At 55.4% G+C, this 12342-nt stretch overlaps 1 protein-coding gene across 1 annotated transcript; it reads right to left on the bottom strand.

The window, feature by feature from the left end:
• Positions 1–2624: 2624 nt before the first annotated feature.
• On the bottom strand, positions 2625–7787 carry DLX3 (distal-less homeobox 3). Its single transcript, XM_070388799.1, has 3 exons — positions 7255–7787; positions 6020–6210; positions 2625–4438 (listed from the first exon to the last, which is right to left on the bottom strand). Exons 1-3 carry the CDS (start codon positions 7577–7579, stop codon positions 4091–4093), a joined length of 864 nt encoding a protein of 287 aa, XP_070244900.1. The 5' UTR covers positions 7580–7787; the 3' UTR covers positions 2625–4090.
• Positions 7788–12342: the final 4555 nt, after the last annotated feature.

Genomic DNA, 12342 nt, shown 5'->3' with positions numbered 1-12342 from the left:
CACACTATCCATTTAGTCCTCTCAACAACTACCTGCTAGGCAGGTAGCATTAGTCCTATGCTATAGGTACTAGGCTTAGAAAGGCTAAAGGATTTGCTTAAGATCAGACAGTCAGTAGTGGAGTCAGGATTCACCCCAGGTCAGCTGACTCCAGCGTGCACATTCCTGACTCTAGCATCAAGCTTTTCCAAGGATCAGCCCTGAGGAGGAAGGCCAGCCCCTCCCCCCACACTCCTCCCAGGGAAGAACCCAGGAAGGAAGGCTGGAGGGCTGGGGTAGGCAGAGCTACTCAGCTCTCTGACACCCTACCCTGGGCATTTTAGTGAAGTGTGCTGCAGAAAAGCCTACAAAGAGCACCCATTCTCCAGACAGACCAGCATTCAAATCCCAGCATTGCCACGTATTAGTTATGTATCTCTGGGTTGGGAAGATCTCTTGGAGTAGAAATGGCAACCCACTCCAGTATTCCTGCCTGGAAGATCCCATGGGCAGAGGAGCCTGGTGGGCTAAAGTTCGTGGGGTTGCAAAGCATTGGACACGACTGAGCAACTGAACTTGCATGTAATTATGTAACATTGATGGAGATTGTATCTCTCAGATGAGCCTGTTTCCCCATCTGAAAAATGGGCACTATACCACCCACCTTCCAGGCTGTTTTGAGGATCACATGTAACGTGCTTGGCACAGAATATGGGTTTAACAAATCCAGCCCTTACTAAGGTTTGGAGAACAGTGACCCTCGGGGCAGACTGGGGTTCCCTCGCCCCCTTCTTCTTCTCTGAAGGTTGTCACGAGGCAATGGGTGTAGTCAAGAAGCACCTGGCAGAAGATGGGCTCAGCCGCCCCACCCGGGCACTCTGCCAGGTCCCCCACCTAAGCACCTGTCCCCGTGCCCCCCCACGCCCCACCCTAGGCTGGTGAAGAGGGTGACCTGCTTGGCCTGGAGGTGAGGAGAGGAAGAAGGGGAGGTCAGGGGTGGGGCTGACCCTGAGGGAGGTCACCCGGGCAGTTAATCCAGCCTGACAGAGCAGGGATGAGCAGGGAGGAATTAGGAGCTTACAACATCCTTTCATCCCGAAGCAGCCCGCCAGCCAGCCTGCCCGCCCAGCCTCCCTCCTTCCTTCCTCTCTTTCTGCCCTTTTTTTCCCTCTCCCTCCCTTTGCTGGCAGCCCAGCCCTAATAAAATGCAGTGTCTCCAGCAAGTCTGCCCGGCTGCCGCCTCGCTGCTCCTGCCTGCACGCAGCCCTCAACCCAAACTGCTCAGCTCAGCCCCGCCTGGCAGCTGCCACTTAACCCTTGCCAGCCCGGCTGGCGTCCGTGGGCTGGAGGCCCTCCTCCCTTCCGCCAGCCTCAGGCAAGGGGGAGGGGAGGCCTATTTTCTGAGAGGCAGAAGGGTAAGGTGGAGGCTGGAGGTCCCCAGGTTCTGGAGTCCTGCTGTTCCACAGGGCCCTTCTGTTCTGCTTCCTCATCCTTATTCTGCTTTGTGGCTCACAGTCGCCCCAGAGGCCCGAATGGGTGGGGAATGTTGTTCCCATTCAACAGGTGAGAAGCTGAGATTCCGACAGGGAGTTTCCAGGCTGAGCTGGGTCACCCTGGCTGCTGGATGGTGTTGCTGAGTCTCCAGTCTAGACTTTTTCCAGTATAGGGAGCTGTCTCTGCTGTGTGTGTGTGCACCTGTGTATCCCTTGGAGTGTTATTGTTCGTATATTTGTGTGATGCTAATGTGTCTCAGGTGTGCATTCAGTATCTGGCCTCAGAGGACAACATGAGTCCATGTATGTGTGATGGTAGAGAGATGTGAGTCTTGGTACATGTGTGAGAGGTGGCTTCACAGCGTGTGCATGAATCCCATCTGTATCTCCCATCTGGGCCAAGATGTTTGCTCACGCACACTTCCGTTCCTGCTGCGACCTCCAGCTCTCTGTCTCCAGAGTCTTGGAGTTGGGCAGCTGGAAGAGGAGGGGGCGAGACTGCTGGCCTAGGCCGTCAGTGAGTCAGGGCCCAAGCACTCCCTGAGAAGGTCAGTGTGGAACCCCCCTTGTCTGTTTCCATGGCCCAGCCTGGATCTCAATGGCCTGGGGTCCCTGCCAGCTGTGGGAGCAGTGGTGTTATCCCTGCCTAAGGCCTCGCCCTCACCTCCAACTGAAAGGGACAGACAGGAGGGTGAGTGGTAAGGAAATGCCTGGGCATGGAGGCAGGGGGTTTACACATGTGTGCAGCATGTCTGTGTGTGAGCCCAGGATCAAAGAGCAGCCCTGAGGTGACCCAGCAGCGGCAGGCAGCGGTGGGGGGCTGCTAAATCACGCCGACAAGGGACGCCAAGCAGAGTGGAGTCAGGGAGGCCAAGGGCTGGGAGCCTCCATTCCCCAGACCGTGGGCCAGCCGTGTGGTCAGAAGCATCTGTTTCCCCCAGCCAAGCCCAACTCAGCTCTTGAGCTCAGAGCCCCAGCAGTAGGTCCCCAGGGCTCTAAATCCCTTAGGAGCCCCTGCTCAGAGGTCCTTCCCCACCAAACAACTTCCCTGACTCCCAGCCCTCCCCTGAGAGCTGCCTGCCTCTAGCCTCCAGTTCAAAGAGCTCAGTGGTTATTTTCTTCTTTTTTATTAATGTTATATATAAAGGTGAGTCCAATAAGAAAGCAGAAATGAGAAGGCTGGGAGAGGGTGGGAGCTGGCTTCGTTCCCGTCCCCCTGGGGTGGGACTCTTTGAGATCCACCATGTCTCTCCTCGCGCCTGCGCCTCCCACCAAACCCAAATCCAGCCGGAGCCCACATCTCTGTTTCTCTCAGCTCACTGCGCACAGGCAGGTACATCCAGGAGGAAAGGGCCACATAAATAGGAAACCACAGGAGGGAGGAGACTGCTTCTCTCTGTTGCTTTAAAAAAAAAATACATACTATATATATAGCTAGAGTCTTCTACCCCTCCTCTTCTTCGATATTTGACCACATCAGGGGTGGAGGAAAGTTAGCTTTGGGGGGACATCTGGGCCAGGAAGAGCCAGTGCTACCAGCCTTTCAGCCAGCCACCCCCTCACCCCTAAAGGTACCGAGTTATAACACCGTGCACCTCACCCGACATTCTCTGTCTTGGCGGGAACAATCTGTTTCCAAGGCCACCGGAAAGGGGGTGTTCGGGGGTTTGTCTTTCCTGGTGTGTCTCCTTGGAGATTTGGGGTTTGGCGCCAGCTTACTGGAGGAGAGGAAGAGGTGGGAAGAGGCGGGGTGGGGGCGCGGGGGTGAGCAGAGGCGCCCACGCAGGGGAGATTGGTCCTAACTGTTAACAATGCCCTTTGTCTTCCTATTTTTCAACAGCTTTTGAAACCAAAGTTGTGCAAAGTCCTGTACATGGGAGAAGAAATGGGTGGTCGGGAAGGCTGCCTGGGACCCACCCCTCCTCTTCGACCAGAGTTGGGGAGGCGAGGTGCTCCTTGAATTCTTCTCTCTAAAGCCACAAATATTAAAAGCTTCCCTTACTTGGGGCTTTTCTTTGGTGTAACCCTCAAATCTTAAACGAGGGCTAGAAGTTCAGGGCAGGGCTCGCTGAGGTCCCCACCCTGAGTCCCAGTCTCATGGTCCAATGTCTTTTTGGCAGAGGGGATGCTCAGGAAGGAGACAACCACAGGTGGCTTGGGGGAGGATCTTGGGCCTGGCAGGTCCTGGGATCCACAGTGCCTGGTGCCCCAGCCCAGCCCAAGCCTGACCTGCGCACACTCCACAGTCTCCCCAGTACCCAAGGAATCCAGTCTGGGGACCGAGTACTAAGATTTAGAATCTGGAAGGTGATGAGCCATTTGAAGCCAATCCAGGCTCTTGGAGCAGAAGGGGAACAGCTGTCCCAGCTGGAGTGGAGTGCCCAAACATCTGGAGGGGCACCCCAGTGTCTAGGCAGTGAGTGGGAGGTTCAGGGGGCATCCTTGGTCCATGTAAATTTCCTCTGGAAGCTCTTGGGTCCCTGGAAGAAGGGGCAAGGGAAGGGGAAAGGGATGTCCTTTCCCCTGTGCTCCTCGATGATTCCTGAGTGTCAGCTAGGACGGAGGCGCCTTCTGCCTGGTCCCGGGGTTCCTTCGTGAGGTTCAGGACGGGTAGGTGCTCAGTACACAGCCCCAGGGTTGGGCGGGGGCCCAGGGGAGGCATGGTGCAGGGTGGCTGGTTGAGGCGGCTGCTGCTGTAAGTGGGGTCCACTCAGGTTCTGTGCATGGTACCAGGAGTTGGTGGGGTCGTCCAGGTAGCTGGGGGAAGCACTGTACGGGAGTGGCGGGGGCAGCTGGCTGCGGGCAGGGGCTGGAGTAGAGTGGGAAGAGGTGTCCCAGAGGGCAGGTGACGGTGGTGAGTTGCAGGCCATGGAATCGCTGTTGTTGGGGCTGTGCTCCAGGGGAACCTCCCCATTCTTATAGAGCTTCTTGAATTTGGAACGGCGGTTCTGGAACCAGATTTTCACCTGCCCCAAGAAGAAAGGGGGAGCTAGTTAGCCTCTTAGAACACCGAGTGAAAAACCCGTTGGGGAAGTCAATCTGGAGAGGGCTGGGCCAGAACCCACTGTCACATGAGACCCAGGCAAAATCCAGGCATCCTGCCTCTGGGCCAGCATCTTTTTCTACTGGGGATAGAAATTCAGCCAGGAACTTTTGGCGGCTTAGGTCCAAATTCTGCTCTGCCACTTACTAAGTGTGTGACTGTGAGCAAGTTACCCGACCTCTCTGGTTTTTGCTGTCCTCATCTGCAAAATGGGGACGCTGGCAGCACGATTACCTACCTCATAGGGTCACTATAATGCTCAAAAAAGTTAAGACAGACAAAGAACTCGAAGCAGCCAGCCATACACCTGACATAGTAACCACTGAACTCCAGAGGGGAGGAGGCAGTTTGCAGCATTTTGTTCACATTAGAAACCCATAAGCAAAGGTGCACAGATATACAGAGACAAATACACACCCACATAAGCATCTCCATGTGCATGAACATACCCACTCACCACTTCACACACAGGCACCAGTCTATAAAGACACACACATGCACAGATACACCCAGATAAACGCCCTGCAAACATGAGCTCCCATGTTCGCACACTCAGGAGCCCTTCAGGGCTGGTTAGTGGGGGTGATCTGGGACTCAGGAGCAGGTGAGCCATGATTCCCCAAATTTCCCTTGGGGTATCTCCCCCTCCGCCTGCCGCTCTCCACCCCATGACTGGTACAAACAATGAATCAGCTCCTCACCGGGTGACCCAGATTCCCGGCGGACTGGGCCCCACGCAGCCGCAACCCAGGCCCGCCTGTCAACACCTGTAGGGAGCCAGGCGTCTGCCACTCCTCCCCTGGGCAGTGACAGGCTGCTGGGGGCTTTAGGGACAGGCTGGGGCTGGGGGACTGCCACCTCTGAGTCCCTACCCCCCTTTGTGGGGAATTTGTTCTTGCCTCCAAGCACACAAGGGGTGGAGCATTTGGGTACTGAGCAGGAATGCAGTCTTTTGATACAAGCACACATTTTTGTACATACACTCACCACGGGGCCCAGTCAAGTACATGTGTCCATCAATAAACACAGTGGCCCTTGAAAGGCCTTCCTCCTTAGGTGCGTTTCCCACATGTACTGTACACACATTAGTCTGTGTGCAAACAGACATGAATACACATGTATGTACACCCCTCACACACACACCTAGCCTGGGGTGGTGGGGTGAGGTGGTGGGGAGCATGATGTGGACTCCTAGCAGTGACCAACGCTGCTGGGAGCCTGTGGAAGCTGGGGATTCTGGGGTAGAGGGAGGATACCTCTCCTTCTGATAGACGCACTCAGTCCACACTCAGTCGCATGATTCACAAATATGCACACCTGTACACGTGCTAATGCACAAACTTCAACCGAGTTTGAGATCTGGGGGTCCTTCTACCCACAGACAAGGGTTTCAAGGGCCTGCAGGCAACTTATTAAGCCATCCAGGCTCAGCGGTGCCTGGGGTATCCCGGGGTCCCGCAGGACCCCACCGAGTCCTCAAGGCCTTCGACCGCCCACCACTGACCTGCGTCTGAGTGAGGCCCAGCTGCGCGGCCAGCTCCGCGCGCTCGGGCAGAGCCAGGTACTGGGCCTTCTGGAAGCGGCGCTGCAGGGCGGCCAACTGGTAACTGGAGTAGATCGTGCGCGGCTTTCGGACCTTCTTGGGCTTCCCGTTCACCATGCGCACCTCAGCTTCCGGCTCCTCCTTCACGGACACTGCAGGCAACGCACCGGGAGGTGGGCGACTCAGCCTCGGCCAAAGACACCGTCGCCCTCCGGAGCCCCGCGGGAGCCCCCACCCTCTGGCCCACCGACTCGTCCCGGGACTTCCTGGCGGCGCTCTCCGCCGCCGGCGCCCCGGGAGGGAGCTGCGGCCGCAGAGCCTGCCCGGCGGCCGCCCACGACGCTGCGCTCCCGGGCTCCTAGCTCCCCGGGTCCCGGCGCCAGCCACCCCTGGACGCGCACTGCCGCCGCCTCGCTCCCCTCAGTCCCTGCCACCCGCCTGCTCGCCGCCCTCTCACAGGACCTCGCCGTCGGTCACTTCTCTCGCTCTTTTTTTGTTTGTTTGTTTTTTAGACCTTTTCTTTTCAGAATAATTTTAGATTTCAGAAAAAGTTGCGGACACATCAGACTTCCTTTTCCTTCGCCCTTTCCTCAGATCCTTTCTTCTGTCTTTTCTTTCACTTTGTCTCTCCATTTTTATGCCTCCACTTTATAAATAAAAATATTTTATATTTTATAAAAACATATTTTTATGCCTCCATTTTTCTTTTTGCCCCCGTTTCTTCACTCTCAATTGCTGCTTCCCTCCCTGTTTCCGGAATTCTGAGGGGTCTTTCTCCGTGTCCCCCTCATCTTTCTCCCCCTCCCCAGCCCAGTTCCAAACTGCGGTCGCAGAACTCCCAGCGCCTGCCGCCTGCGCGGAGCCCGATGGAGGGCTCGATGGAGAGCCGCTTGCTGAAGTGCCGGGAAAGCACCTGGATCCGGAGGCTCTCTGACTGTCCAGGGCCCTCTCCTCCGCCTCGCTCACCCGGATCCTCACCCGGGACCGACCGCGGCGTCCCGCGTGCACCACGCCCCAAAGGCGACCAGTTTCTGGACTGGAAGGTCGTCCGTCCACTCTGGGGTCATCTAGCTCACCGTCTCTAACTTCAGACAGTACATTTCTTAGCCGGGACGCTCCCCTAGATTCTGGCTCCAATTCCTCTCTCTCGGGAACCTCCCAGTGCCTCCCATTCTCAGCGACCCCGCGGTCCTCACCTGGGTCCTGAGCGGGCAGCGGCTGCTCCCGGTAGGCTCCATATTGCCGGTAGGAGGTTCCGTAGGTATATTCCGACTTGGGCGAATAAGCGCCTGTGCCTCCAAGCCCGTTGAGATTGAACTGGTGGTGGTAGGTGTAGGGGTTTACGGTCTGGCCATAGGGCTGGCCCGAGTAGTAGTCGTGCTGGGGAGCGCTGTAGTAGCCCAGGTCAGTGACGGAAGACTCGGGCAAGGTGGGCGAGTCCTTGGAACCCGCATGGCAGCTGAGCGAGCTGGAGATGTCGGTGAGGATGCTGCTGAGCTTGCGATCGAAGGAGCCACTCATCCTGGCGGGCGCCGTACCACCCCCGGGCTGGCCTCAGCCGGAACGCCGAAGCGGGCAGGAGCTCGGGGGAGGCGGAGGAGACGAGGCGGGGTTGTGTGTCCGGAGGGCGAGGGGGAGGGTTCCCGGCAGCGTCTCTGGGGAGGGTCGGTCGAGGGGCGCTTAGACCATCGCGGGTCTTCGGGCGGTCGCGGCGCGCCTCTCGTCGCGTCCCAAGCCACAGTCAAATGCTGCCAGCTCCGCCCGGCCAGCCGGTTATAGACTCAATAGTGGAGTCGCAGAGGGAGGCCCCAGCGCTCTGATTGGCTGCAAGTCTTGCCTTCCAGGCAAAACATGCTCTTGCGCTCTTTCGTTTCTCTCTCTCTCATTCTTTGTTGTTACTCAACACACAAACACACACACTCACACACACGCACAGTCATACACACACTCTCTCTCTCACACACACTCACACAGACCCCTCTGTTCCTCCTCCTGTGGATCCCTTCCCCAGCCCAGATAACCCCTCGGTGTTCCTGGAGGAAAGAGTGGGACAAGGGTATCTTTGCAAGAGTCCCCAGGTCTGTCCGTCTGTCTGTCTCTCTGCCTGTGAGTGGAAGGTGGGCTCAGGTGCCTTAGAGGAGGGGAATTTGGCCGCTGGGTGTCTGTGAGGTAGGTGGTTAAAGGTGTGTGGGGTGGCGGGGCAAATGACGGGCAAACATGCCCAAAGTGGCAGGACCCAGGCTCATGAAAATGTTCTAGTTTTTTCTTTTTTTAATTAGAAGAAAGAAAAAAAATAGGTTAAAGAAAAAGTTTGAATATATATTACTATATCATTTTTACAGCAATGCAATCACAAAAGGTAACTTTAAAAAATGTTTTTAATGAATGAAGGGGTCCATCAGACAAAAGTGCATCAGGCCTAAAAAAGTCATCATTGGGTCCAGGGAAGCTCCAGGAGGTGCACAGCCTGTGTGTAGTGATGTTAAATTTGTCTCCAAAAGTTTCAGAGATGACCTAGGCTTGTGGGAAAGAACATGGTCCCCATGAAGATGGGTGGGACACAGGCTGGCTCTCTGTGCTTCAGTAAGTTTGGGGGCAGATTCTGTGTTTCTGGGACTTCTCATACCCAGACAGAGTGAGCATTTTTAGAGACCAGGGGTGTGTGATGTGGGGATTTCATGTGTTCTGCAGCACATACAGAGTCCATGTTTGTACAAAGAATGCACATGAGTGCAGGAGTGTGCATGTGAGAGAGTGAGCCAGTGTATATGGGAGTCTGAAAGCAGTGTGAGTGGAGGACCACGGGATGGGGTGTCTGCGTGTGAATTTGTAGTTGTATACAGATGCACATAAAACTCTCAGCACCTTCCCAACCTCAAGTAGTTGAGAACCATGATGGCCCACTGAACCCTGTCCCCCCCAAGAAAGAGGCTCTCCTCCCTGGGGACTCCCACCTCCTAGTTCTGTCTGGCCTACAAGGCCAGCTTTCTAAGTCATCCAAACTGCTCCCAAAGCTTTAGCTCATTTATCCATTCCACTTTCAATTCTGTTCTCCGCCTTTCTTGGTTGGGGGGAGAAGGAGTCTCTTCCAAATATCAGTTCCTAGTTGCATACAACCTTCACATAGGGCTCCGCGGTCAATTCTCCCGTCCTCTTCCCCCGCCTGACTCGGCTAACTTGTCCCAGGACGCATAGTGCCAGCGCGCCACCTTCTGGTCAGTCTTTGGCCCTCCAGCATCCCCAAGTCTTGCCCAGCCCGGAGGAGGGGTCTCTTTCGTAGACTCTGTCCGGTGGAGAAGCTTGCTTTAGAAGAAAGCTTTGGAAGGGGCTCTGTGCCCCTTTCCAAAGCCAGACCGCCAGGGTAGGCTGTCAGGGTTCTCAGGGCTTTGAGAGCTGCCGTTCGCGAAGACAGAAAGCCACAGTCCGGGGTGCAAGGGGCAGGAGTGCCCGCCAGGCCCAAGTGGAGAGGCCGCGGCGTGGGAAAGGTGGGGGCGGGGGCTGGGCCTGGGGAGCGCTATCTGTCTGTCTATCTCCGCGTCCCCCCAGCGCCTATCGCCGGCCGCTCCGAGCCCGTGGCGGGGCGAGTTACCACCCGCTCTGGATGCCCTCTGTTCTGGTGCCAAGAGGGCGCCTGGAGAGCCCGCGGCGCTAGGGGCAGGAAGGGCACTGGGCGGGGCCGGCCCTCCCTCCCAGAATGGAAGTGGGGGAGGCAGGCAGGGCCTGCTTTGGAGCCCCCAGCCCTCCAGAGTTGGATAAGTCCCTTCTTGGGGGTTCATTCATTCATTCATTCACCCGTCAACTGAGACAGAGAAACGCCAAGTAATGCAGAGACAGAAGGAAGTCTACCTTACTCACGCGGTACTCAGTGAAGCCTCACTCCCTTCCCTCCTTCTGGCACTCCTAAGTAAAGTGAAGGAGCAGTGGGTTGGGAGCTCGGAATCCTGGAATCATGAAAAGGTGGTGGTGATGGTGGGTTATGTTAGGATAATTTCTATGCTGCATTCTGCTATGAAAATGTAAGAGTTCTAAAAGCAGATTTAAACTGCAGCATTAGGGACTGAAGAGAGCAATTAAATAATTGTTTGGTAATGTGAAGTTAGCATCTGATCCCCCATTGCCCTCTGTGCTCCAGGACACCAGGGACCGTACCTGTTTAGTTCACTACTATGTTCTAGATACCAAGGGCAGGTCCTGGCACACACACAACGTCAGCACTCAATACATGTTTGATGAATGAATAACTAGGACTCCCTAATACTGGAGAGGGGCTGAATCATCTCGGTTGGGTACGCTTGCAGGGTTAGGGAAAGGGGCAGCCTGGGGCAGGCTCTGGCATCAAGCTGTCCCACTCCAGGATAGGAGCAGCTTCCCAGATGAGGCCATGTGGCCCCAAAGGGGCCCGTCAGGCCAGCAAGACTGGAGCCACCAGCCCCTGGGCAGGCACCTGCCAGCTCAGGGTGGTGAGGTTGCCAGAGGATTCAGTGGGACCAGTGCCACCCATTGCGCCTCATCTGAGCCAACAAGATGAGCAGGTGTCAGCCCGGGCATAGTCCTGCCCCTGGTGGAGGGGTGATGGAGGGCAGACAGTCTGATGCCTCTGGGAGGCTGGCAGGAGGGAGAAGGGGCAGTGCTGGCCAATGCCTTGGAGTCCATCGAACACCCTCTCTCTGGTACGAGAACATGTTGTCTGTTGAAGCAAGCGATTCCTTACAGCCCAGATATTATGCCACCTGGGCACTGCCAGAGCAGCTGGATTTACAGAGTGCCAGGTCTGAGGGAAGGAACTCAGGAAGGACCCAGCCAGAGGGTGAGCCAGAGAGGGTGAGTCAGCCAGCTCCTGTTCTCTTCATTGTCTGGTGAGCTGGCGCCACCTAGTGGTCATTGCGAGGAGGCGTGTCCAGCTGCACTCCGGTAGACTTGGGAAGCAGGCCACCTGCAGTGTCCCCCCATCACACCCAGAAAGAATGTTATCTTTACTTATTTTAGAAGCCCTATCAACACTAAATACTCACTTTTCACCATGACTTTGCCTTACTCTGAAGTTACCACCTCTCCCTCTTCCCACCCATCCTTGTCCAGCCAGTGACTCCTTCCCTTAGGTTTCTCCTTTGTAAATAAAAAAGTGGATTATTAGATGGCCTCTGAGGTCCCTTCAATCTCTGATGTTCTAAGATTTTGATTATAGGACTCTTGTCTCTTAAAGGGGAAATTCCCTCTATCTCCTCTCCAACTCCCTTGCAGATGCACCCCTGGGTGCATCAAAGGACTCCATACAACAGATATTTCCTGAGCTTCTGCCATATTAGGTTCTGAGAATGGAGTAGTGGACAAGGAAGACACAGTGGCCTCCTCCATGGAGGTCCAGGTTTAGTGGGGGAAGTGAATATCCATGCCGCCATTTCACTACAGTGAGTGAGGGATGTACTGGGATGGGGAAGCACAGGCTGGAGGCTGGAGGTAAAGCTGCAGTGGAGTAAGAGCCCCAGAACACAGGGCTCCTGGGACTCTGGAGCAGGAGAGTGGGATTTATCTGGAGGCTATGGAGACTCGCTGAAAAATTTTAACCAGAATAGATTGAATTTTCATTCCAGAAGGTTTCCTCTGGTGGCTGTGTGGGGATGAATCAGAAGAATATGCTTGGAGTCTGGGGAGGCTGCTGCAGAAGCGGAAACCAAGGGGGAGCTGTGTCTGGGTTAAGGAAGAAGCAGCAGAGGGGGAGAGAAGTGTGTGGATTTGAGAGATGGTTAGAAGGTAGACGGAATGTGCTTGGTTGTGAGTGACAATGAGAGGGGAAGAGCATGGAGTAACACCCAGCTTCTGACTTGGGCAACTGAGTGGAAAGTTGAGACCATTATCTGAGGGAAAGACAACATCAGGGAGAGGGGGTGCTTGATGAGGAAGAGGACCTGTCCCGTTTTTTTTTTTTTAACCTTTTCATCAGAGTATCAAATTTATGCAGAAAAGTGCACAAACCATAATCAATGATTTGCACAAACCAAACATGGCTGGTACCTGAGTTTATTCCCAGTGTGAGTACCAGGTTGAGAAACAGCATCACCAGCACTGGGACTTCCCTGGTGGTCCAGTGGCTAAGATCCCGGGCTCCCAAGGCAGGGGGCCTGGTTCCATTCCTGGTCAGGGAACTAGATCCCATATGCCGCAACTAAGAGTTCACATGCCACAACTAAGACGCAACACGGCCAAAACAAACAAACAAACACCGCCAGTACCTTCAGCTACAGCTTCCCAAGGTGAGCATGGTCTGAACTCCTAGCACCACCGGT

Source organism: Bos mutus, chromosome 19 (assembly GCF_027580195.1).
Source record: "Bos mutus isolate GX-2022 chromosome 19, NWIPB_WYAK_1.1, whole genome shotgun sequence".
Classification (NCBI taxonomy): domain Eukaryota; kingdom Metazoa; phylum Chordata; class Mammalia; order Artiodactyla; family Bovidae; genus Bos; species Bos mutus.
The sequence above is the reverse complement of the archived record's forward strand: the minus strand, read 5'-3'. Positions and strand labels throughout refer to the sequence as shown.

Coding starts and splice junctions, on each gene's coding strand:
- DLX3 (XM_070388799.1), bottom strand. CDS start 7,579: ATGAGTGGCTCCTTCGATCGCAAGCTCAGCAGCATCCTCACCGACATC. Junction 6,211..7,254: donor GCTGCCCGCTCAGGACCCAG/GTGAGGACCGCG, acceptor CGTTGCCTGCAG/TGTCCGTGAAGGAGGAGCCG. Junction 4,439..6,019: donor TGGGCCTCACTCAGACGCAG/GTCAGTGGTGGG, acceptor TTCTTGGGGCAG/GTGAAAATCTGGTTCCAGAA.